This window comes from Rhipicephalus microplus, chromosome 9 (assembly GCF_043290135.1).
Source record: "Rhipicephalus microplus isolate Deutch F79 chromosome 9, USDA_Rmic, whole genome shotgun sequence".
NCBI classification, from domain to species: Eukaryota; Metazoa; Arthropoda; class Arachnida; order Ixodida; family Ixodidae; genus Rhipicephalus; species Rhipicephalus microplus.
The window spans coordinates 10616283-10642885 of NC_134708.1; the positions used below are offsets into that span (position 1 = coordinate 10616283).

At 43.9% G+C, this 26603-nt stretch overlaps 1 protein-coding gene across 3 annotated transcripts; it reads right to left on the reverse strand.

The window, feature by feature from the left end:
- Window positions 1-3032: 3032 nt before the first annotated feature.
- LOC119164852 (calcium-activated chloride channel regulator 3A-1) lies at window positions 3033-26395 on the reverse strand. 3 transcript variants are annotated; one of them, XM_075873120.1, is made up of 13 exons: window positions 26321-26395; window positions 24768-24925; window positions 23280-23577; window positions 20712-20818; window positions 18559-18689; window positions 16960-17074; window positions 12650-12877; window positions 11008-11307; window positions 9767-9979; window positions 8251-8518; window positions 7412-7594; window positions 5848-6135; window positions 3033-4297 (listed from the first exon to the last, which is right to left on the reverse strand). In XM_075873120.1, exons 2-13 carry the CDS (start codon window positions 24921-24923, stop codon window positions 3468-3470), a joined length of 3117 nt encoding a protein of 1038 aa, XP_075729235.1. In that variant the 5' UTR covers window positions 24924-24925; window positions 26321-26395; the 3' UTR covers window positions 3033-3467. The 3 variants fall into 3 exon arrangements, with proteins under 3 accessions (XP_075729235.1, XP_075729236.1, XP_075729237.1); XM_075873121.1 differs by lacking the exon at window positions 9767-9979; XM_075873122.1 differs by lacking the exon at window positions 5848-6135.
- Window positions 26396-26603: the final 208 nt, after the last annotated feature.

The following is a 26603-nucleotide window of genomic DNA, read 5'->3' on the forward strand; positions in this document are numbered from 1 at the left end:
CCCTTGCGGTGCGGTCGCTGCCACTGCGCATGCGTCGTAACGTGAGTCGGCGATCGCGTTCGTGGACCGCACGCAAAAAATCCGAAATTACGTGGGGTGATGGCAGCCCGCAAGCGCTGGTTTCGAGGCTACGGTGTCGCTGCGATTGTGCGTTGCGGTTCGCAGTGGGGCAAACGCTATTCTAAAACGCATATGGCACCCGCTACGCCCGCAGCGCTTGCAAACGGTATTCTATAACTCCCTATTGACGCCACGCACACTGACGGCAGCTCCAATGTCCAGGGAAATCTAGCCAACTTTCCTCAGGTTTGGTTGTTTATAGTGGAGACGAAGACGTTCAATAACGTTCGTAATGGTGGGGTAATGGTACTTGATTGGTGACCCGAAAGTCGCGAGTTTAAACCCCGGCTGAGGCAGGCGCACTTTCATGGAGGCAATGCGCTTCAGGTCGGCGTGGTTCGGTTTAGGTGCACGTGAAATAACACCCGTTTGGGTGTAAATTTCCAATGCCCTGTGCCATTGCCTTTACATAACGATGTCGTTGTTTTGGTATGTAAAACCCCCGCAGTTATCATGAAGGTACAGAACACTATCTCGGCTTGTTGATCCCGGTTAGACATTGTGAGGTACTTGGCTATTTGTGAGGTACAGAAAATTTGAGGGCTGCATCGCGCAGGTTCCGAAAGCGTGGTCGACGCTGCCCACGACGCTGCCCGCTGTCTTTCACGTAGCAAGGAGTTTTGGGGTATTACGAAGCCAGAATATCTGTGAGCATGAATGCCTGCTTTAGTTTGCTCCCTGCTCATCAAATATTCACCTGCGATGTGAGATATTCGCGTTTGCCGACAGTCGGCTAAGTAGCCTTGCTGCTTTTGTCTGAAAACGAGAGGCTAAGTTTGACCGCAAGTGGTTGATGTTACCCTGAACACTCTCCGAATTGTTTTAGTGATTATGGTTCTTGACTGTGGACCCCAAAATCCTGGGTTTGATACTCGACCGCGGGAGCTACGTTATCCCAGAGGCAAAATGCTCTCTCTGTAGCTAGGAGAAGTTGTCGAAATGGAACTGTGAAAAATAAAAGAACAAACAAATTATGACCTTAACGAAAACTTGGCCGAAACGTTACCTATTACTTCGTACCGTAGGAAACTGAAATATTCGCATTGTTTTTCGTCTTTTTTGTTGTTGTTGAATAGCAAACTTGGCGATCCGGAATAACTATGGTCATGGAACTCGAGAAGTAATGCATATCTTAGGGTACACCATACTAGCGCTTATGTCAGGCATGATTGACGAATTAAAGAAAGTGCTGAATTTTTTTTTTCTAAAAACTAAAATAGTGGTGACCAGAGCTGTTTAGATTAACGCAAGTGGTCCTTGGTGTGCCAATCACACAGGCCAGTGTGGATACTTCATTCTCGGCGCTCAAGCTTTTCTCATCAATGGTCTCGCATATCGAGGTTCCTGTTTCATACATTAATGACTCCACCACTCGGCGGGCTGCTTCAGAGATCATGCTCACCCCCTTGACGCAAAGCATTGAGCCTGTCTCGAAAATTTTTAATTAACTTCCTAATTAATAGAAGGAAGGGGGTACTGGTTTGCACCAGTTGGTAGAGATTGTTGGTACATTTCCTTGTGCTCCTCCTAAAAACGTGGGAATAACGTGTTCAACACCAGCAGTTTTATCGTAACTTTTACTTCAAATGTTTGCATACAAATAAAAACTGTTACGGAACATTTTTGTTCTTCCGGAAACAGAATAGAACGTTTGGCGCTGAAACTAAACTGAAACTTAAAAAGAAAAACATTTCATTCCGACACCCTTGTGGGAGACAGAATACCTATTTTTATGTAGGTTTGTGTGTGCGTTTGTATATGTACGTGGACGCATGCAAAATTCAAAATTTTCGGGTGGATTTTAAACCCCCTAACGTCCCCCCCCCCCCCGCCACCTTAGCTTATGGCAGAGAAACTTGAATCCTTTTGTCTTTACTGGAAATATAGTTTTGTCGAGTTGTTCATTGTACAGATTTTCGCAAATGTACGTAACTTTAATCGACACGGTTCTCTGTTAGCGTTATTTTATCAAGTTTGAAGCAAGCGGGAGCAGGCGCTTGCCATACTATAGCACTGAAGCGACGCTAGCGCCACGTCCGGGTGCCGCTGAATGGTAGCGTTTCGCATTTGGCCAGAAGCACGACAGAGGGCGGCAACAGTTCCACAATTGGTGTTCAGCGGGCTTTGCTAGCATGCGCGTGTTACACTCAGTAAAGCCAACTTTGGGACTTCATTCTCAGTTGCATGGTTTTTCGCCTTGGCTTCAGGGGTCACATTATTTTCCATATTTACTATCCGGACAATTCTTGGCATGGTTGCTTTCTGAGTCACAATAAATGCTACAGGTCGAAGTTCTTACTAAATCTTAAGCTCCGAAGCCTAGCGAGAATTGAAATATTCTCTCAATTCCTGTGTGCTAAACACTTCTGTGCCTCAGACATGTGCACTGTAAATTTTTTGCTGAGTGCATTTCATAGCTTTTCGACACACGCTTGCTAACATCCTTTTTTCGTGTTTAATTTATTTAATTTTATTGTTAGCTACTTATTCACTCATTTATGTTCATTTTATTTCATTTTGTAGCCCTTATGCACTGCCACTCCTTTCAAGCTTAGAATGAACAGTACTCTGGTAATAAGGGTGAGGGTAAATTACTGGGATGAGGGTGAGACGCTACGGTGAAACTTCACTTCCCGCTCCCTACCATAGTGAACCCTGCACGCGCATGCAACACACGCACACACACGCACACACACACACGCGCACACACACACGCACACACACACGCACACACACACACATACACACACTAATTCGGACGCACAATTTGGGATAATAATACTTTTGGATAATAATAAGCCACAGATTATTGAATTATTAGTCCACGTATAATTATTTTCGTTATTTAACCCTCGACTATTCATTTCTTTCGTAAGGAAACCTTGAAATAAAGGACAACATACTCTTCCAAATAACACGTTATATGATGATTTATTATGAACAATATCATGAGTCCAATTTATGGCGACAACTTGTGGTGAGACAATCACGTTGTCTTTCTTTATCACCCGCGTCCTCCTGTTACTGTCCTTGTCGAGGTCACGCGGATTGCTTTTGTATTTGCTGTGCTCTCTGTAAAGGCCTCTGGTTGTTCGGCCGACTTTTGCGTTTTCTGTTGATTATTAGGGCAGCCAAGATGGTGGCGGCGCCACCCGCAATGACACCGCCTATCGGTATCCACTTTGACAGCGTGAAAAATACATCTAACCCACGTGTATCAATGCTGGCGGCGGGAAGCGCCTCTACGTTTGAGCTGAAATTAAAGGCAGTCGGAGTTTCGGTAGCCGTGACTACAGTGCCTTCTCTCGAAGCGGTAGGAATCATGCTCGGAGGGGATTCGGTTATCGTTAGCGTCGAGCGCTTTGTACTTTGTACCGCAGTGGCGTGACTGGCAGATGCCTCCGAAGTTGGAGGACGTGAAGTGACGGCGAACGCTTTTGTTTTAGCACGTTCCGTTGTAGTTGTAGAAGTTTCAGTAGCTTCAGTAGCTGAAGGTCGAGAAGTAGTTGTGTTTTCATCGTAGCACGTTCCGTCGTGGCGGTGGTAGTTTCAGTTGTTGGTGTAAAACCAGTGACAGGTGGAGTTCCAGTTGTGGTGGCTACAGCCCTTCCTCTCGAAGTGGTTGGAGTCGCAGGAGGTTGCGAGGTTTGCCTCCCGAGCGTGCAAGTCTGCTTCGTAATCCGTACCTTAGTTGACGTTAGAGCTGTGGTTTGGTGACTGTTAAATACCTCCGTAGATGCAGGTTGAGAAGTGGTAGTCAGTGTTTTTGTTGTAGAACGTTCCGTTGTTGTTGTGGTGCTTGCAGTGGTCGTATTTATTATTGCCTTTGTACTTGTCGTTGTATTCATTGCGCTGGTTGTACTGATTGAAGTCGTAGCAACAGTGGTGGAGAGTGGGGGAGCTTCGTAGAACAGCCAGACGACGTTGGACGTGTTCGACTTGAGGCCGCCATAATTGGTGGTACGTGCTGCGACGTAAGCGCTCCACGCGGATGCGTCTGCTTGCTGATGTACGGCTAAGCTGGTCGGCAATGACACGTTCACGGCGTGCTTCGTGAATGAAGACTCCGGGTCGAGGATTTCATATTGCGTGTTGAATTCCGCGATTTTAGCTTGACTGTCGAAGTCTGATTTCAGCTTGACGTAATCCGTACTGGCTCTGATCTCCACTGATGAAGCTGCGAGAGAAAAGTGCCCCAAAACAGATTGACTTCTTTCATGCAAATGACATGTGACGTGAACATGTAGCTGATATGTATGTATGTATGTATGTATGTATGTATGTATGTATGTATGTATGTATGTATGTATGCATGTATGCATGTATGCATGTATGCATGCATGCATGCATGCATGCATGTATGCATGTATGTATGCATGTATGCATGTATGCATGCATGCATGCATGCATGTATGTATGCATGCATGCATGTATGTATGCATGTATGTATGCATGTATGCATGTATGCATGTATGTATGCATGCATGTATGTATGTATGTATGTATGTATGTATGTATGTATGTATGTATGTATGTATGTATGTATGTATGTATGTATGTATGTATGTATGTATGTATGTATGTATGTATGTATGTATGTATGTATGCATGTATGTATGCATGTATGTATGCATGTATGTATGCATGCATGTATGCATGTATGTATGCATGCATGCATGCATGTATGCATGTATGCATGTATGCATGTATGCATGTATGCATGTATGTATGTATGTATGTATGTATGTATGTATGTATGTATGTATGTATGTATGTATGTACGAATGTATGTATGTATGTACAAAACTATTGTACGGTGTACAAATGAACTTTGTAATATTCTAACACTTAGTACAACAAATACGACCAAACTGGCTCACAACTGGGACTTAGTACCATTAAGACATTTTCTGGAATGTGGCAGAGATAGGTTTTCTTCGGTATGCTCTGTGTAATAGACTGCTTGCTTATACCATATAAACAATTTTATTCGAATATGTCCTGCAATTAGGGAAGGGCTGCCTCTTGCGCTTTGGTAGCTTGCCTGCTAAGGTCTTGGGCAAACAGCGTCATCGGACATAAGTTGCGACGCCCAGCATTTGGCTTCTCAACTACTTTCCACTTGGTTTTCCTCTATCCGATCCTTGTAGTTTCTGACGTGATGTTGTCATCCTTGCCATTTCTACGCACTTGTCATGAGCAAGTGCTGCGACACTTGTCCTGCAAACCTCCTCTCAAATTGTTCTTCGGCTTCTGATTCTGTTTGTCTGCGACCCTTAGCGAACGTCGTAAGTTCGGTTGCTCCCGGCGACAAGATGTGTTTTCGTCCGCGTCAATTTCTTTGCATGTTATAAATGTGAATAAACCACTACATTATAGTAAGAGAAAGTCTAATAAAAGGCGAGCAGGTTAGGCAGCTTGGATCCTGTTTGCAACCTTTTTCGGGATAGAGGGGAAATGGGAGAAAAGTAATGCAGAAATATTTCTCGCTTGTGGCAGTCTTGAAGAGCACGGGACCCTTCTTCTCTTTCGAAGCACCAAATGTGACAAAAATTAAATAATGCGCCCTGAGCTTTTCCTCGCCTCATTGTCTGTTGGTTTATTAGGTTATGCCTTTGGAAGGACAATTCTACGTTGATCAGCTGCCTTCCTTCATTACCCTTTGCTCTACTGTGTAAGTCATTATAGTTAACATACGAGGAAATTTCTTGCGAAGTCACTGCTAACCTTTCTCCGTCGTCAAGTGAGCTCCAGGCCATGTAAATGTCAGTTCCGCCAACAAGGAGCCGTTCCTTCCTAGGCGAACGCCGGCGGCGGCAAGGTCCCGGATGTTCCCGGGAGGCACGTCAGTCTTCGCGATGGGTTTGGTCACTTGGAAAGACCCTCCGGACGCTATCCTCTCGAAAGGATCGACTGGCTCGACGCCGGTCGCGTTATCGGTTGCGGTTTTTGCCGACGTGTTCGTGAGGATGAAGTCGTCCATGGGATTCTCAGATGCACGGCCCTGGATTGATCCTGCGAGTATTTTGTCCATGTGACGTGAAATTCTTCTGCACTGCTCGAACGAACCCGACATCGTGGGAAACACCTGTTCTCCCGTGTATCTTGGTGGAGGCCCTTAACACAGGCATGTAGAAGTACTATTCCCGAGCTAGCTATTTGGTGAACTGTTCATTTCGGTCACCGTTGATTGACCGGACCATGATAAGCTGTGTGGCCACTTATTCTAGCTTTACAGCGAAGCTGTTTTGCGAGTTTCACTGCTCAACTGTGAAAATCGCAGCCGGCTGCAATTGGCGAAGCCCTACAACCCTTCTCCGCTCGAATAAAATCGAAGTTGTCTATAACTTCACCAGCCGGTATCCCTCATAAATTTGAGGCCCCACTACTCGCTTCTAGACTGGACACAGCGGTGTCCCAGCCGGGAGATGGTAAGTGCATTGCGAGAAGAAAAACATAGCATAAGCTAAGTTTAGGTGACAGCGAAGCCCAGCATAATAAGGAGATTGAAACGAAAGTGAGGTAGAGGAAGTTAGGAATGAGGTGGTAAAGGTAGAGCGTATTCCTAAGCTGGCAGATCTGGCGAGAGAGGAGGGGGAGAAGGCAAGGAAAGATGACAAATGCAGGTGGTCGTGTGGATAGTACAGAAGCTTACTGAGAATGTGAGCACAGGTAAAGGTAGCAGGGTGGAGCCGGGCGATAATGCTCATCAGCGCCGAGCACAATTACAATGGCGTTGGTAAAAAATGGAATCATGTCAAGCTCTCGTCAGTGACTGGCGAGATGGTGGATGGTAATGCTTAACACCTTTGAACCTTGCTACACCATGCTCTACTTTGCGTCGCTTTGCGTTGCTTTGCATTCCTTCACTGGGGCTTCCCCTCAGCTACACTCCGTCTTCGCGACGTCAAGCGAGTTGAAGCAACACATTATATTTCCGCCGCGACGTCATCTTGGCGTGACGGAGCTTGCACTATACTCAAACAAGTTTTTTTTCTGCCACTTACAATTTATTAACTCTAATCTGCAGTCGACAACGCGCTTGTCTATATGGGTAAAAAATTATCGAGCTTTCAGAGAACAAAGAAAACCGTGGGAAAGTTTCATTCGGCAAGTATGAGAAAACGACCCTGAGCTAGGCGTGAGAAACAATGCTGATCGTGATACACATTTATGTGAGAAAATTGGAAAACAAAACGTGTCTTGCAGTCGTAGTTTTGTGTTGGTATAGTTTTCCTCTTCTTTGATCAAGCTCATTAGCACTATGGTGATTTTTTGATCCTACACTCACCTGTGATCTCGTCATTAGAAGCACGCGTGGCTACATTTAGTGCGCACGCCGAGCTGTCCGTAGGATAAGCCACTCGAGTTCCGTACTGGTACGAAACGCCTGCCGTCACGGTGTACCTCCCTTGTCCAGTGAAGTCTGTGAAGTAGCCACTGTACGTCCCGTCACCAGCATGGTTGTCAGGTTCTGCATGGTTGGGCGAGAAAACTGAGTGTAAGTTTTCACGCGTTGTTGCGCTTGAGCGTATGAATTAAACTTGGGCTCGCTCAAATGTTTACATTGTTTATGTTCTGCTGAAAGAACAAAGTGTAGTTGCATAAAGCGCAGGACAAGCCCCGAACACGTTATAAAGGACGCAACGCTCGTCCTATGCTTTATTTCAACGTCTTCACCCTTCAACTCTGCATCAAATATATGATGAATACTAGTAGGCAGTTCAATGAATGCATTCAGGTTAATAAAGTAGGCTTACATGCACAAGAAGCAAATCACTTAATCTTCTTATCCCAATCACCAAAAAAGTTGCCCAAGCAGCAGTTTCAGCAATGAATGAAATACATTTATGTTCATAGCATAAAATGACAAAGATTACTGAGCCCTAGTGTACCATTATATAGCCAAAAATAGCCGTGACTGACCATCACTTGTACAACAGTAGGCAAAGTGAACCAGTGTTGCTGTTGTAGTTTGCCATACCGGGCTCTCATATATGCTTGTAGGGGTCGTACGCGAACAAGTGCAGTGTTTGAACTGTCAAGCTTGAATGCCTTCAGAATCGGCCTGCAATTTTCGTAATAAATCATGCTTGGCCACATTCGCAAACGCAGAGACGCAATTCTTACCTCTTCCGTCGTCGTGAAGGAGAAGCGTCGATGCGTGCCGCTGTTTGGGTCCGTATACCTCGGCAAGAACGGAGGCGCCCACGACAACCTTCTTTCCTTTTCTAACTTTGGCGTAGACGATTGCCGCATCAGGTCGGTCTACCAGCATGTCGGCCATGGTGCAGGAGACCTGAATCGGATCTATGCCTTCTTTCCTGGCTCTAGACTTCACCTGAATGCTGACATCCCCTTCGTCGGAGCTCGACAGGTGAAGGAACCAGGTACCAGCCTTCAGTGACCAAAAAAGTAGATGTGGATCTTGATACGTTACATGTTCTCCAACATACCACATGTGACACAGAGAGCTTATAGCTAGCATCTGGGTACTACTACTGTGAATATCTTGAGTTCGTTGTAGCGTATGATTTTGGTGGGGACAATGCGGGGTCTTACAAAAAGGCCACTGCGCTCTTATTATTCAATTCTGCTTTCTGTAGATAGTAATTAGTATATTGTTACAAGGCATTGAATATGAGCCCTTCGTTGGAGATGAAGAGATGAAGAAACTGGAACGCCGCGAGAGAAGCTAGCAGCCATTCGGTGGTACAGTTGCTTGTAAATTCGGTAGATATACTCGCTCCTGTCTCTCTTGTGTATTCGTCGTTCCCGTGACAATTTGGTGGAGGTGTGGTGTAGAAGCAGCACTGTACAGCGGAGTTCCGCAATGGTCGTAGTCTTGGAGTTTCCATGATCGAAAACGATTGATTGATTGATTGATTGATTGATTGATTGATTGATTGATTGATTGATTGATTGATTGATTGATATGTGGGGTATAAAGTCCCAAAACCACTATATGATTATGAGAGACGCCGTAGTGGAGGGCTCCGGAAATTCAGACCACCTGGGGTTCTTTAACGTGCACCCAAATCTGAGCACACGGGCCTACAATCATGATCGAAAACGTACCAGCCGCTACGACCACTCCTCCATCGGCCACTGCAACGCCTGTACCGGCTTTAACACTGCCAACGTACTAGCTGACGCACTCGGAAAACCCAGCCAGACCAGCAGTTGCACACCCCGACGAAATTGTGAGAATGATTGCTTCTGACCTTCTGCTTTGTCAAGCTGCGCAACCCCACCACATTTTTACGGCCTATTGAGGTATTTTCGCCCCTTATGGTGTTCATCGAAGTTGAAGATGACCGTCCTTGGGTGCGTAGGACATAAGGTACTATCAGCGTTTCCTTCTTTTTGTTTTTAACTATTCCTCCTTCATGAGATGCAATTACCGAGAACCATAGATTCGTATGAACAAAAAAAAATGTTAGTTCAGCCCTGGTTTCGAAAACATCGCACTTTCTGCCAAGCCTGTTAATGCCGGTTCAATAATGTGTTCACAGAATGGTGACACCACGCTAGTCTACAAAACTTGCATTTCACAATTGTAAGAGTCGCCTGCGTATTCTTACGACAGCGCACGCATTACGCCATGAATAGCGTTGAACAGTAGTGGTACCTCGTACGAACTTACCTCTGCTGGGCTTGGTATCAAGATAGCAATGCCGGCTTCTGTGGAAGACTCGTGACAACCTTTGCATCGCTGTCCGCTAGGGTTGACGAGCCATGCTTTCATCTGGACTTGGCGCTGCCCTTTGACGTACACTATTGTGTCGTTACCAACGCTGCTGTCCACTTGAAATGGATGTTTCAGAAACTTGTTCAGATGTCTCACTGTATCCACAAGCTGTGCAAAAAAATCACAACAAAGGAAAGCTTCCTGAGATCACGAACTTTATTCCACATAGAAAGTTCTTACTAGCGTGCACATGTGCCATCCTCATATTGTCACAACGCCCCTTTCCATGTTTTATGTTGCCGGTGCATTGCACTGGTAGATACTGCCTTGCGAAATTCATGCCAGAATGTCTGAGAGCGTTTAAGGTAGTTTTTGGATGATCTGTCCGGCTTGAGCGCGCAAAAGCACACAGCTCACTTTATTCTGCATGAAACTCGGCCATCCCGGGTGGTCGAAATTTCCGGAGCCCTCCACTACGGCGTCTCTCATAATCACATGGTGGTTTTGGGACCTTAAACCCAACATATTAATCGAAACTCGGCCATCAGCGATAACGCCCGAATGTTCCAAGACGCGTATACAATGCCGACGCGTGCTGCCATGGATCAAATTATCGACTGTCATTACTTTGTTCACGACAGTACATCCCGTATCTTTTACTTAGTTTCTATTTCCCGGCCACAAGTTCAGTCAAATAAACTTGCATTTGAGACACACTGTACCTGCCTCTGTCAACGTCGTGGCCCCGTGACAATATCAACATGTGTTATCCTCAAACAAAAGGTCTTCATCAAGGACTCGTGTCTTTATCAGACACAACATAGTAAAAAGAACCGACAGCGATGCCAAAGAAAGTGTCGGGTACATTGTTTATTGCCTTTAAATGTCGAGTACTATATGTCAAATAATTGGAAATTTAAATGAACTAAACGAACATTGCCGCAGAAGAGACCGAACCAACAGCTTTCTTATCTCTAGCTTCTAGGTAGCGCTCTGCTTCTCACCCCGAGGACAGCTGGAACCCGCTCCCCAGCTGCATTCGTTTCTTCTCACTGCTAAACTTTTGAATGAGTTTCCGCTCCCACTTCTGATAGGTTCGAAATAAGACTGCAGTATGTTAAAAAGTGTCTCAAAAGAGCCGTGAAGGGTTAAGGCTTAATAGTTCTTCAAGCTAAGTATGCAAACTTTATCCTTACCGTTTGAGATTGGGAAGGCTGTTCACGCGATGGCGTGGTTGCTCTGACGAAGGCGACCTCCATTTCCAGCGCCGTGTTTCCCTTCATGTCTTTGATGGCAAACGCCTTTCCTCGAGTCTCGGAGGCGAGCTTTTCAAGTTTGTCCTCGGCCTTTGCACCCAGTGCCAGTGTGTTCACTACGACCTTTGCTTTTAAGAGCAACGGCATCACAGATTCAATTGTCGGATCTTTGTTCTCTTGGCCATCGCTTAGCAAAGCAATGATTGCGCCCTCCGTCGTCTTGGCGACAGATTCAAGATGCTGAAAGCACGAAAAAGTGTCCTTGAGGACATAATCCTGCATGCGAAATCCGACAGTGCTAAAAAAATTAGAGATGACCACAATACTTGACCAACCAACCCACCCTTGAATTCTCGTCTCGCTGTGGCCCTCGCACATCGGCGTTCATGTTCCCTTGTGTATTTCTTGCGTTCAATTTGTCTTTCAACGCTTTGTCGGAGCGGATCTCAAAAGCCACGTTAAATGAAGCGCACGGTTGAGATCGTCTCCACTAGGTGCCGCATCGACCCAGTGGTTCACAGTGACTTTAGCAGTTCGTGGAGACATGAAGGCTCTCTAGGGGTTCATAAAGTGCTCGCAAGAACACCGTGGTCCACTCTTTAAGTAATCTCGTTCAAATAAATTTCATTATTTATGCTGACGGCTAATCAGCCCTTATCTTCAGTCCTTTGCTTCGGTATTGTATGCCTCAAGTATAAATCTAAACTTGAACCATAACTATAGATGTAGGTCAGTTTCACCGGTAGTTGTCAACCGTAAGTGGTTGAAAGAGAAAGAAGGGTGTCACTAGCACTTCTATCATGGGAACAGCCTCTATGTACGGTGTACTAAAATATTTTAGAATATCTCAACGTGTATTCTAGTACACTGTACTTCCGCGCCTTGCGGTCTAATCGCGTTATCGCTCTACGTGTTTGTGTACGTGTCGGTGTTGGTGTGTGTGTTGGTTTGCGTGCGTGTGTGTGTGTTTGTACGTGCGTGCTTGTTTCTGCGACTATGCTATTCGGAAGACAGCGTGTACTCATTGTTTTCTTGCGCGAAAATTTTGCTCGCACATTTTTTTTTTTTTTTACGTTGTGCTGCCGTTCCGCGAAAGCTCCACCCTCATTCCCTCCACTTTACCGATAATTTCGACTTTGCTTAATCCGCCCCGGTGTCCTGGTGGCTATTGTGCTCGACTTTCGACCTGCAAATCGCCGGATTGAATCCTGGCCGTGGCGGCCGCACTTTCGATGGTGGAGAAAATGCTTGAGCCCCGTGTCCTAAGATTTAGGTGCGTGGTAAAGGGCCCCAAGTGGTCAAAACTTACGAAGCCCCCCCCCCCTCACTAAAGCGTGTAATCTCATTGTTGTTTTGGGACGTTCGACCCTGACAATTATTGACTTTGCTTAGGGTGGGAGTCGCTGCTCATGATTTTGCAGTACTACTATTACTATTACCAGTAGCGGAATACTACTGCTGCGATCGCTGCTTTTAATACTACTAGCGCTGCTAGCAATACTAATGATAGTAGTGTTAATACTAGCATCACTTTGGTACTGTAATTGCTGCCACTAGTACCAGTGATAGAACTAATACTTACCATTATTGCTTTCTTAAGGCCGCACCCGATGCATGTATTACCTCTGGCTTTCATAGCCTTTACAACTTTGATAAATCCCGGCTTCGTGGTGGCGTTCACTGGTGTGAGAGGGTGCACTATGCGCGCTTTATGACCGAACCTCAAGATGGCCAGTTCAAGCGAGTCGTTTTCGATGCCGTTGATGTACCGCGTCACGGCCTCCTTTAAATAGTCCAAGCGTCGGTAATTCTGGAAAGGACAAACGAGAACTGACAGTCACTTCGCGACAGTCTGACGTATTAAAGGAGCCTCGCAGCACTTTTAGGAGTGAAGCACGTTAATGGCGAGGCCTTTCCACTGTTCTTTCTCACGGCTATGATTTTTATAAAGCAACGTTTGCGTAATGTACGGTATAGTCGAGACATGTCAGACACACTCAAAAAAAAATTCCGCCATATCCACGAAGTGAATGATGATGAGTGGGCGAAGCTCCGGAGGTAAACCTGGTAAACCATGAATCCTCTGTACATTTTGCCCACTCGATTTTATTACATCGCTCCCCCTAGCGTACGTCGCCGCACTAAATTGAACGATTGCCTTCAACTAATTACACGCGCCATATGTGACATCATTCCTATTTTATAAGATCTCGCGTCTTTCATCAACTACAAGTACCGCTTTCTAGTTTATAACATCTTGCATCTTTTCATCATCAGCTACAAGTACCACCATCTAGTAAACACTACAAGAACTAAACGAGAGGTGGCTACATACAGGAGACGATACCGCCATCTAGTGAACACTGCAAGAACTAAACTAGAGGTGGCTACATACAGGGGACGGTACCGCCATCTAGTGAACACTGCAAGAACTAAACTAGAGGTGGCTACATACAGGCTACAGGGGACGCACAGCCCACGCCCTAAGGAGCTTCGCCCCTAAAAAAAGTTTAACTATAGACTATTATAAATCATGATTGGGACGTAACAGTATAAAACGCCTACAAATGCAAAGCCTTTCTACTAGTAGGTTATTTCAGCGTATATATAATGGACCTTATGACCTAGCTTCCCCTATTCCTCTTGATTCGCTTGGTGGAGAGGTGTGTATTTTATTTTTTCAGCATGGTCAGAAAATGCTGCAGATTGGTTCCCGAGGCTCTTAAGAACACGCTAGTCATTCATTGCATCGCAGCACGTAGCTTGGAATTTACTACTCTCAAAGTCAGTCAAAAATTGTTTCCTCATGTCTCTACAAATGATGCCATATACCATGGGTCTGAAACACGCGGGTCACATGCAGTCCATGGCCTCGCATGGCTGTCTTCACCCTACTTTTTATTCTTATGTATGTTCGTGAGCAGCACAGGCGTGACAGTTCTAAAGCATTGTTTTCGTGCGGCACACCACAGTGTCATGGTATAGTGAAGCGTAACCGTGAAACAAAACAAAAAACAAATTCGGCAGATCCCACGTACCAGTGAAATCGATGTTACGCGAAACATGTGAAGGAGCAGCGACTGTGGCGTTTTTTTTATTTAGCGAAACGTTATGAAATGACGCGAAATATATGTACAAGTGTTGTACGCACAGACATACATTGAACAGTCGCATATGCTTTACATAACCAGTTGTTTACAGTTGCGCAACGATGTGAACAGAAACATGGGTATTACATTGGCAGGTTTGTAGCCCTGGTTAGTGCTACGTAGACCGACTTCCGTGGATGGTGCCTAACTTCAATTAACGTTAACATAACGCGACGCCTGCTTTTAAGAGTACATACATGTAATGTTTGCAAAATGGCAACCACAACTGCAGATTTCAATTTTTCTGACCACTTTCGCATTTAAATTATCGATGTCGGTTTTCACCGTTCTTGAGTAGATAAAACTCTTCACCACCTGTGGCGCACACCAGCATACTGCGGTCCCTGATATGCTGGTATCGGCCACACCTGTCTGGAGGAAAGAGTTTTATGGCGTACACACGGAATTTTAACGTTCTTCGTGTCATGACCCAGCCGCCGATCTTCACCAGACCCTCTTACCCCTTCATACTAAATTTTGTCGATACCCCCGCTTATGGAGGCGATCAAGAGAGCACCCGCCTGAAGGGAGCTATATATATATATATATATATATATATATATATATATATATATATATACTAAATTTTGTCGATACCCCCGCTTATGGAGGCGATCAAGAGAGCACCCGCCTGAAGGGAGCTATATATATATATATATATATATATATATATATATATATATATATATATATATATATATATATATATATATATATATATATACTAAATACTAAATTTTGTCGATACCCCAGCTTATGGAGGCGATCAAGAGAGCACCCGCCTGAAGGGAGCTATAAATATATATATATATATATATATATATATATATATATATATATATATATATATATATATATATATATTGGTGCAGGAAATCTGTGGTGACGTCACCACCCGCAGTTTCATCTAGCTCGTTTTCTCTTTTACCAAGCGTCTTCTTGCGTTGAGCCCAGTTGTTTCGGAATGGCGGACGGGTAATTTACTAATAACAGAAAAATCGTTTTCCTCTTTAGTGTCCGTTTATTTTTACGCAATATCATCTAGAATAGGCCCATCTGCCAACGAAGGGTTGCCGTGGCAACGTCGTTGAGCTTCTAAATCGAAAGTCACGGGTTGATTTCTGCCTCGGCGCTCCAGTTTTGATAGAGACGGAATTTCAGAGGACCGTATACTCCGTTGTGTTAGTGGACGTCAAAAAACTCCAGGTAGCCGAAATTTTTCGACACACTCTCCTATGGCATCCCTCAAAATCATGCCGAGATTTTGCCTTGTGAAACTGTAGAAATTATACCACTATACCACTGTTTGCTGTAAGGTTTTTGAACACGTCATTGCCAAACAGATGGCTATTTTCTTGGAGACAAATGGGCTGATATGTAGGCAACAGCACGGGTTTAGGCAAGGGCTTTCCACGTTATCCCAACTGATTGAAACTCTCCACGATTTTGCCGCTGCCGTAGATAACAGAGAACAAGCCGACGCGATATGCATAGACTTTGTTAAAGCCTTCGATAAGGTCTCCCACCATAAATTGCTCTTCAAGCTCAAACGAACAGGCGTAAATGAAAATATCCTGAAGTGGATTGAAGCATACTTAATGAACCGCAAGCAGTTGGTACGAATTGATGGGTTTGAGTCTGAATCACTTGATGTTTATTCTGGTGTGCCCCAAGGCTCCGTGTTGGGCCCATTGCTGTTCTTGGTGTATATAAATGATGTTGTTGACATTGTTAACCCTCCTGTAAAAATTAAATTGTTTGCTGATGATTGCTTAATCTATGCCCCAGTGACGTGTGCGAATGACCAAATATTAATTAATGATTGTCTTGATGATTTTCAAACATGGTGCGATAAATGGGAGATGAAAATAAATTATTCTAAGACAACATATACGCATATAACTACCAAGAAACACGTTTTACCATTTACGTACAGCATTGGACCTAATTATTTACCGCAGGTGTGTGCATTTAAATATTTGGGAGTGCATATTGCGAATGATTTGAAATGGCGTGCACATGTCGAGAATGTATGCTGTGCCTCTTACAGAAAACTGCGTTTCTTGCGTGCTAAATTACCGAATGCTACGAAAGACGTCAAGCTGCTTGCATATAAAACATTTGTGCGCCCTGTTTTAGAATATGTTTGTGCTGCCTGGAGCCCCCACCAAAAGGATTTAATAGATAAACTGGAACGAATTCAGAGACTTTCCGCGCGATTTATATGTTCGAAGTATAAAAGGACTGATTCGGTTACCAAGATGGTAAAACTAAGTGGTTTGGAATCTCTAGAAATTAGACGAGAAAAGCAGCACCTAAAAGTATTTTTTGAGATATTGCATGGTCAAATAAAAATAGATAGAACAATTTACGTACACCCCCCGCATAAGCTCAGCAGCCGGATCAATCATGACGCGGCAGTTCGCCCCTTCGGTGCTCGCACGGACGTCTTTCGCAAATCTTTTTTCCCTGATGTTATAGAAGCGTGGAACAAATTGCCGCGACATATTGTTGAAAATTCTGACGCTAAAAAATTTGAATGTGCTCTTGATGTTTACTTTGCCGAGCAATGAATATGCTATTGTGTTATTGTTCAAAGTTGCTGAAAATATCAATGTCTGTATTTACTTTCCATATCATATGCATCCCTCCCTGTAATGACCCTCAAGGGAGGGTTGACAGTATAAATAAATAAATAAATAAATAAATAAAATAAATAAATAAATAATGGACTTCTACTCACGTCCATGCTGGTGGAGAGGTCTAGAACGAGCACGACGCACTGCACACGAGTCTTCGTCTCTTGGATTTCCACGAAGGACGTCTCGATGTGCTCCGACATGGCTGGTCTTGTAAGCCTTCGAGCATAAAAACAACGAAAAGTCACAGCATATCCAACAAGTGAATGATGACGAGTGGGCGAAGCTCCAGCGGATCATTAACCCTCACACATAGCCCTGTCGATCATGCAAAGACGTGACAACACGTGTGTATTGTATATACAAAGTTGTTCATAAATCACAATGCGCGTATGGTGTTGAGATATCCATATGGATATTCAGTTGGATATCCATAAGAATAACCATATGGACATAGACTTCTATGTTCATATGGATTGTCATATATGAGATGTTCATTTGAATATACTTATAGATATCCTTATGAATATTCATATGAACATCCATATGGATATGGATATCCATAGCGTGTCACACCGACGGTCAAAAGACATGGCTCGACCCTAGGGATCTTCACCCCTAAAATCAAAGGCCTTTTAATGGGGCCCTATAACACTTTTCCAGGTAGCCATGAAATTAATTCATTGAAAGAGATTTTGCCTCGCGAATTCACCAATGCAAACGTTTTTATAATTCGTCAAGTGCGAGCAAAGATTTTTCACATGCTGCCATGGCATTCTCCTTTTTCTCGTCCAGACGAAAGTACTGGAAGCTAAGCGAAGGGGTATGGTGGTGGCACGGGGAAAGAAAATACGTCATGCGCACCTCGTGACTTTAAGGATTTTTTCGGTGCTCTTTTTCTTCGAATACGTGCCTTTTTAGTGCGATCGTGCACACGCGTATCGACAACTCGCGGCCTTATGCGGCGGACCCAGTAATGACCGAGCGCGCCGTGCTCAAGCCAGCAGCCACCAATGGCTGACACAATGGCTGTGGCGGATGATTGTTTAGCTTGTTCCGTCATATGTGTAGAAAAGAAAAAGCACTTTCTTGCTGTTTTCGAAAATTAATTGTGAATTCTACGCCGCGTGCTGCGTCATTATATTTGGTTCGCGGGATCTCGAAAGCTTCGACCACTGATCGGCACCATTTTCTGGCCATGTTCAAAAGGTGTTGCAGGGCCCCTTTAAGATCGGTCTTAAGTTGTGCTTTCCTGTGTCGAGACAACAGCAACAGTGCACACTGTGTGGTGTTGTACGTCTCAGTAAAATGCTTCACTGCACGAATCAGGGAACTGGATTGTGTGATGCGCTTTTTAAAGAGAGGGCGAAATAGATTAAAAGGGCAGATAATCTGGTAAAATTAGCCGGGTTGCTACCCTGTACGAGGGTGTGTAAAAAGGCGTCGGAAAGAGCACAGAGAGAGAGAGAGAAAGAGAGAGAGAGAGAGAGAAAATAAATTTTTAATGTCCACATTCACACATGCAAGGCATTCTAATTAGAGCATTTAGAATAAAATTGCAACGTAGGGAAAATATTCGCAACTCCACTCGTACTGAACATATTCCAAAAAATTTTGTGATGGTGAGTTTGTGAGGCCATAGACTTCTTTACTGAGTTTATTCCATGTATACTTGAAAAAGTGTGTTTCAAGGATTTACTCACCTCAAGCGCAAGTCCGCGTTCTCGCTGATCACTTCCCATGCCGACCTTTGCTGGCACAGCTTGTTTTGCTTGTTAGGAGCAAACGGGTTGTGCTGACGGGCTCTGCTGGTATTGTCACAGAACTGGCTTGCCTGCAAAAAGTCCAGAAATTTGTGTTAGCGATCACATGGGGTGTGATATGAAGGGCGCGTTGAGGAAAGGGAAGGGCAGGCTAGATATAGCACGAAAAAAATCTGCCAGTGTATAAGTAAACGTTCTCTAGTAGTATCTCGAATGATTTAAAAAAAAAAAACGCCACACACTTGTACATAATATAAAAATGTTTCGTCACAATTGGTGACGCCGGCAGTCTGTTCACGTGACCTCACGAGGTACATAGCTCTCAATTGGTCTGTATTCATATCAGCTGCGAAATTTTTCCTACCCTGCTTGGCCATACAGTTGCACACCAGTTCTGTCTTGTCCCGCATTAATGTTGGGCATGATCAACCAATTAAAGTTTGTTTAATGCGTTCTCGACTGCGCAAGCGAAGCGACGTCTTTTGGCCTCAAAGCACGAAATCCTGATATAGGCTAAACTGTTAGTAGTGACATGGTCCTTGTGTTCTATGGAGAAATAAATGGTGGGAAGGAGCCAGCGCCTGTAGGTAGTACTGAAGGCGAGGAAAAAACTGTCTTGTTATTGTACTCGGAGTGATTTAGGAACCTATATAAAGAAGTTTGTATTTTTTTTGCTCTTTCTCTACTGTGACATCAACACAGCCCTAACATGAACTAGCACATTAAATAGAGGTCTAGGCCTGCTACTCTCATTGGCAACCCGAGGCCTGAACATGATTGATGACTAAATGAGATGAACATTTCTGGGATGACGCAAGGTGACCACGCAGTCACTTGATAATCGAAACACACTGTCAATGGAGCAATTTTCATGGGATGCTCTCCTGGCATTGAAGACGATCCTTTCAGAACAGTTTCACCTGAAGTTAATTACCCGATTCATATCTATGTTGCAGCCAGGGTCGTAGCCAAATTTTTTTCCCTGGTAGTCAGAAGCTACCGTATGCTTTTGGTGTCTTTATATACATACATGCAAGTTTTAAAAAAAATGCAGAAAAGGGGAGATTAGGGGGTCAAAGAGGTACCTTGTTTTTTTCACGTACTGCGTCTCATCTTGAATAATTGATATGTGTGGTTTAACGTTCCAAAACTACGATCTGATTATGAGAGACGCCGTAGTGGAAAGCTCCGGAAATATTGACCACCTCGGGTTCTTTAACGTGCACCCAAATCTGAGGACACGCGCCTACAACATTTCCGCCTCCATCGGAAATGACTGCGTCTCATCTTCAGCACCAGCTCGTTCCTCAATGTTTTTTGCTTCCAGTTTTCACCCAGTTATTACTCAAACTATCTTCCAAAATCGTCGTAAGTGGAAGGTGCGTCATTCAGATGCACATTTCAGTGAGAAGCTAAAAACGCAGTAAAAGTGAGCCTCATTTTCACTTAGTCACTCCAGCTTGAAAAACCCGTAAAATTTATTTCGTTATCCGAGTCAAAGATTTGCCTTGTTCACCACGATGGTGTAGTGGTTGTGGCGCTCGGCTGTTTATTGAATGGTCGCGGGTTCAATACCGGCCGCGGTGGTCGCATGTCGACGCAGGTGGCGTTTAGGTGGTTCCATCGCGTGTGCTCTGTGATGTCAGGACACGTTGAAGAACGCGAAATTTTCAAAATTTCTGAAGCCCTCCACCAAGGTATCCCTCATAATCATATCGTGGCTTCTGAAAGTAAAACCCTGACAGTTATTATTATGCAAACTTTGTCTGATAACATTTGTTCAAAACGCTACTGTAACACGATCCTCTGTTTCTGCAGGATTGTCTTATAAGAACGAAAAATTCGTTCGCATATGTTAAGCTCTTATCGAAGCACCCCGATTGGGCTTTCACTATTTGAACTCGATTTCTTTGATATAGCTTTCTTTTTAGCCTTATACATTCGCTTCTCTTTTGCTGCTCTACTGTGAAATAAAATGAATGAAATGTCGGTTTTTATAACATCAAGTCCTGGTTATGCTTTTAAACGCGTTGAAAGCCCTCAACCAAGGATATCTGTGCACCGTTCTGCAAACAATGCTAACGAACACTCACCTTGCCGCTGTTACAGTACGTCAGGGGATACTGGCTGTCACCGTCGCAGTTGTACTCATCAAACACTCCATACCGGAAGTGTGCCCACTCGTGTACCAACTTGTACACTGAAAGTCAATATATGAAACATTAGCAACCTAACTTACTATGTGAGTTTCACTAAATCATCTCTATTTTCTCATTGAATATTATTAGCTCAAATAGTCGGTAGTAGTAGTATAGGAACACGTGAATGTGCGCTTGCTTGGACGACTGATGTCGAAGTAGGTATCCGTACGCGTCATGCCCAGATTATCGTATGAAATGTCCGACTTGCAATAAGTCGACACACATTTGCCTGTAATTTATGCAAACTGCGTGCACGCTTCAGTGCGGTTGGCATTTCGCAAAAGTCTGGGAAGAAATGAAAATCACACTTTAAGTAAATACAACACCAACCAGCTGCGTACGTCGCGTACGTGGTTTTCAACCATTTATTTCGCAGCGATTTTTTTGTGGCTTTTCGGCAACACAGTAGTATAATGCTATCATTATACTGGGATAGCTTGTGAAGAAAACTGCGCTTCAAAGGAGCACTGCAACAGCTGCCGAATAGCTTGATTAAAAGAACTGATTGCCTCACGCAATAATTTTCAGAATCCGTCACGTACGAGCGGAGTTGCAGCGATTTGCAAACTACATGCTTTAAACGCTTTCTCTCTCCTTTCGTATCAGAAAGCGTGTTGGTACCTACGAAAGATGATGTGGTGAGGAAGGGGGTGATAATCACTAAAGAGAGAGTAGATGCGTCTGTTGGCGAGTGTGCGTCGTGACGGTGAGCACTTTCTTCACTCTTCTTTTTTTAACTCACGGTGTTAAGTCATAACGAGCGTGGACATGCGGCGGCATCCCGCGGCTGCCCCAGTAACTATGCAGCTAACGTTGCTCAAATTGGCCAATGGTCGTAGTCTTGGGGTTCATGACACCATTTGTCGAAAGCAGAGTGGACAACTTTTAGCTGACCTTGGGTATTATTTAGGAATTCTAGACCACTTGCTGTGCTATATTGTTTGGCTCGCGTGTTCCCAGTAACTTCTACTGTCGATCAACGGAGTCTCCTGTCCACGCTGAAAAGTGTTGCAGCGCTCCTTTCAATGTGCACAAACGAGAAATTGTTTAAAAAAAGATCAATTTGTGTCCTGTTATCCAATAACGTTTCACAATACCGAAAATGCTTCTATTGCCGTGAGAAAGGCTTGTTAAGCAAACAAAAAATGCTGAAGGAAGTAAAATGCCGTTGCCGATCCCACATCGAGATTTGTCCACAAAATCGTCTTGCTGTCAGAAATTTTTCAAGATCACTGTGCTGAAATTTTTTATTGGTAAAAACTAATTATATTGTTTTTAATCAGGTAGATACTTACAAAAGTCGGTTTGATGCTGAGCCAACTTGGCCAACGAGTTCACAAGTAGTACTTTGTTAATCTATCATGTCCCACTGACATTAAGAAGGTGATGTTTTGACGCGAACTTCATATGAAATTTCGGGACTTTCTTGTTCTCGCTAGGCGATCGAATTCTAATAGAATGATGTGGGCGATTAGCTGGCTAACCAATCAGCTCACTGAGTGTTTTACTTAAGTGTTCGTTTTAAAATGGCGTGCAAATATCACTTGTTTGCTCTTTGTAGGGTTTATTTTAAAAATTAAGGCAGCTTGTGCTAGTGGTGCCGAGGCCGAAGGAAGTGCGATTTTGAGAAATCTCCTTTGTTTCTCTTTCTTTTCTTTTTTCTTTCTTTCTTTTTCTCTTCGCCACTTTTTCTGTCTTTTTTACTTATTTCGATTACTGTTTTCTTCCTCCTGTTCTTTCGTGTCCCTTCTCTATTTCTTTTTCTCGTTCGTTGGCTTTAATTTTAAATTTTTGTACGTGGTTCTGGTTGCGAGGACGACCGCATAAGACAGTAATAATAGCTGACGCAGCGCACTCAGAGACACCGACGAAGAAGTGACACACAAATACAAGTGCTGACAACCGAAAAAAGAACAAGTTCGTAAAAATATACAGAAGAGGCCATGCGCTAATTCATGCCGTCGAAAACGCCTTTTAACAATGATAAAACGTAAGGAGTTATGTCACTGAAAGGTGGAGAAAAGCTTGTGAGGGAGTTCGCCCCCGGCAAGAAATATAAATCTTTTGTGCCTAGCAGTAGAGAAGGTTTACTAATCGTCGTTTTTTTCTTCAATTACCTCAGCTTTAATGGTCTCTCTTTTTTTCTCACATGATGTTTTAGTGATTACAGCAGTGTCACCAAAGACAGGTGTGCAGCCACACTAATTGTAAAAGGACGTTTTCGACAGCAAGCACTGGCAATTCTGTACATTTATAGCCCTGTGTTCCTTAAAAATGAAATTCAGTTGTTAGTCAGCGCTTGTCTTCGTGTGTCCCTCCTTCGTCCGTGTGTCAAAGCGCACTGTAAGCTATTACGGATCTTCACCAACTACCCAGGGCAAGAACCTTGTCACAGCGTAAGACAGGCATAAACCCCTGAGGCGCTCTGCACTTAAAAGCTTGAATAGATGTCGCTCCTACCCGAGTTGTCTAGCCTGCTCGTGGTCGAATTCCTGCATTTGGCGAGGAATCCGGGCGTCAGTTGAATGAAGTCTCCAGGCTGACCGCAGGGTCTTAGCTGCTGCGTGAATGGCCTGTCCCAGTGCGGTTCACCTGGCAAGCCAATGCGGATGTCGCTCTGCTCGAAAAAACTCGATGACATATTTCGGGCTTCTTTTCTTGCGGGCCATGTGCTGGGCGCCTCGATTGTGACCTGCTTGAAGTATACTCGACCGTTGGTAGCTTGGTGCAAGAACTTGGACGAAGCCGTAAACAGCACCTGTAAGTCGTTCATTTCTCAGACAAGTATGTCGGCTCTTTTGGTGTATACTTGGTAAAAATTGTAAATTTCGTTCAAGCGAATCAGATCAAGCGTCCTGCATTTCGGGAAGCAAGTGTTTTTATGACACGCTGTGCCAGCTCAATCAATTAACCACTTTTGGCGCTTGTTGGTAGACATACTTCATCCAAAATACGCAATATACAATGTTGAGCAGCAATACATCAAGAGCTTTTGTTGCACTTCGTTGACCGTTTTTTTTTTCGAATGCATATTTGAAGTTTTATATCGAGGTTATCTAATGACCACACATTCTACAGAAACACAACGTTATCGCCCCAGAGCTGGCACTTCGGGTAGATGCTAATCAATCACCCTGAATAGCAGCGTGATAGTAGTAACAGCTTTTAAAACACACAGTGATAAAAAGCGGAAATTTATCCTGCTATGCGTGCTCGCTCATTTAGATTAATATAGATGAATTCTCTAGATACATCTCCAAACACGAAAATTGACTTTCGGCGTGCCGAGGTGTCGGCGTCAGCAAGGATGTGCCTCAAAAAATCATCACGTCGCTATGAATTGGCAAGAATGTCTGACGTCATCATGACTCCAGAACTTGATGTTACGTTGCGTAACGTCACACGTTCAAAGACTTTTCAATCGTGGAGGGGGTTCAAAACCATGACAGGGGCAGAAAGCTTTCGTATGGGGGGCAAAGAAAGATCCGTACATCGACGTAGAAAAAAAACTTGGCAGCCGATCCACAATGTGAATGCTGATTAACAGTGATTATAGAGAAAAGGTAGTTACTAAGGTCCGTAATCTTTAACATTGAAATCGCCGAGTATTATAAAGGATGGACGGTTGTATGGACAGATCGATGGGCAGAGTACGGTCTATTTTAAAGCTAAATGCGCTATGAACATTTTATGTACGGTATATGCAACACCTGTGTTTTGGTCGGACGGGGAGCTACCACAATGAAGGCGTCGACGCGCATCATGAGGACCTAAGGAGCTTCGCTACAGCTTTCGCCTTGAAGGCGTCTTAGGAGAAGTTATAAAGGACCCTTTGTCTAGCTTAGCCTTGCATCTTCTTGGTGAGAACATGGTCTAAAGAAGTTTTAACGTAAGCAGAAAGCATTTAAGGGAGCTGGAAGTGATGTTCCACGCTGTGGCAGTACTCACCTTAATGTCCTCGATGATAGACTCGTCGTAAGGAACATTTCTGTTGATTGACACGAGCAGGTTCGTGTATCCACCGTCCGATGTGTCAATTTCCAGCGACGCAGCCGAGCTTGCAAACCAAATCAGGATCACCACAAGGCATTGTTTCCTCATCATCGCTTCAGGAAAAAAAAAAAGCCATGTAATGTAAACCTTTTTGTGACCCAGCGTCCTCACGTGGAGGTCAACTTTACTTTTGTCATTTCTATACACTCTTGGCAAGAAAGAGACTATACGAACGCTGAGCCTGTGGTCAATCAAGCATCCTTGCTGCCTAAAGTTCAGTATATCACTTTGGGTTGAGATAGTTTGCTGTGCTGTACATAATACTACGAACTGTGACCGTTGTTCGAGGTCGTCCTGGTGTTTACTTGTGCGTTCGTTTCGTTTTTCTTTCTGTTTGAGCAGCGCTCATTAAGTGTCGAGCTGTGACAGTTGTTTGTCCGTGCTCCTGCTCTCTATGCTCATTTTGTGCGTGATTCCTGCTTGAGGTGTGCGCTGCGAGCTACAAGCCGTTGGCCGTTGCTCGCGTGACACTGAAATTTGTTACTGCAGCATTTCTTCCATCGCCCTCGTATCGAAACAATGCGCAATGAATGCTCAACTACCTTGGCGAGAAGACGTTTCACTTTGTGTTATACCGATTCCTAAAAAAGACGATAGACCACATTTTTTTTTTCACTTTTTTGATATGCTAGCTTTACGCACGTATTTATTTATTGTAATTTTGGTTTGTAGTTGAATTCGGTATGTGAAGAATTATAGCATGGCTCACCTTACAATATTGAGATAAATATTCATGTTTTAACAGTGAGAATTTCCTCTATAGTACACTAGTATTTATTTTAACATACTTCCTCTATGATAAGTAGGCATATGCTCGACATAAAATTATGCATATTTTACGCCTTAACATATAGCCAATCAACATGCCTGTCGCACATTGGTAATGGACTAGCGTAGCTGATTTCGTCACATGAGAGGTAAAATCAAAAGGCGAGCGCAGTGCTATCTGGTCGCATTCCGTTTTGCACTGAATAGCTAGAAATGATTTTTCGGCATGTATTTTTACTTCATTTCAGATAAACATACTTATCAGCATATCATCAATACCCAATGCATGCGAAGTATTTAACAGTGGCATTGTTTCATAAATTGTTCGCGCTTACAGGATTTTACGCAAGTTGGTATGAATACCATGCAGGAGTAATTGGAAAGGAGTAGTTAATCGGCATACTGAATATTTCAGCTGTAAGTGGCATACTCTTCAAACTACAAAAACTAGCTGCAAGCCGAACAGATCACTATGATCCTCGGCATATTAAAGTTATCACTATTCGCCAGACTTTCAAGATGTACGTTATAATGCCATAAAGAATATGGGGGTGAAGGGGGGGGGGGGAGCGTTCAGAGGGAGAGTGATGGAAGCATTATCTCCAACATTACGAAGAATATCCCGCGCAAATCATCGTCTGAGAAGTCATTTCGTTGTTACACACACGTCCAACACTTACCTGTGAGTTTGCCCGAGTGTTACCTGTTTGACAGCGAGTGATTTTGTGCTCATCCTGTTCACACGGTGATGCGAGAATCACCAGACTTGCTGATCTAGGGAACGATACCTGTATATAAGTTTTTTCGCAATCGTTTGCTGTTTTCGTGCTTAATTGCGTTTGGCAACGGCTCATTTTAATAACTGATACGCAGAGATACCACACAAAATATTGATAACGTTCCGGCGAGTATTCCTTATGATAACATAGTTTGGACAAACTGGGCCATCGCTGCGGGCTAAGA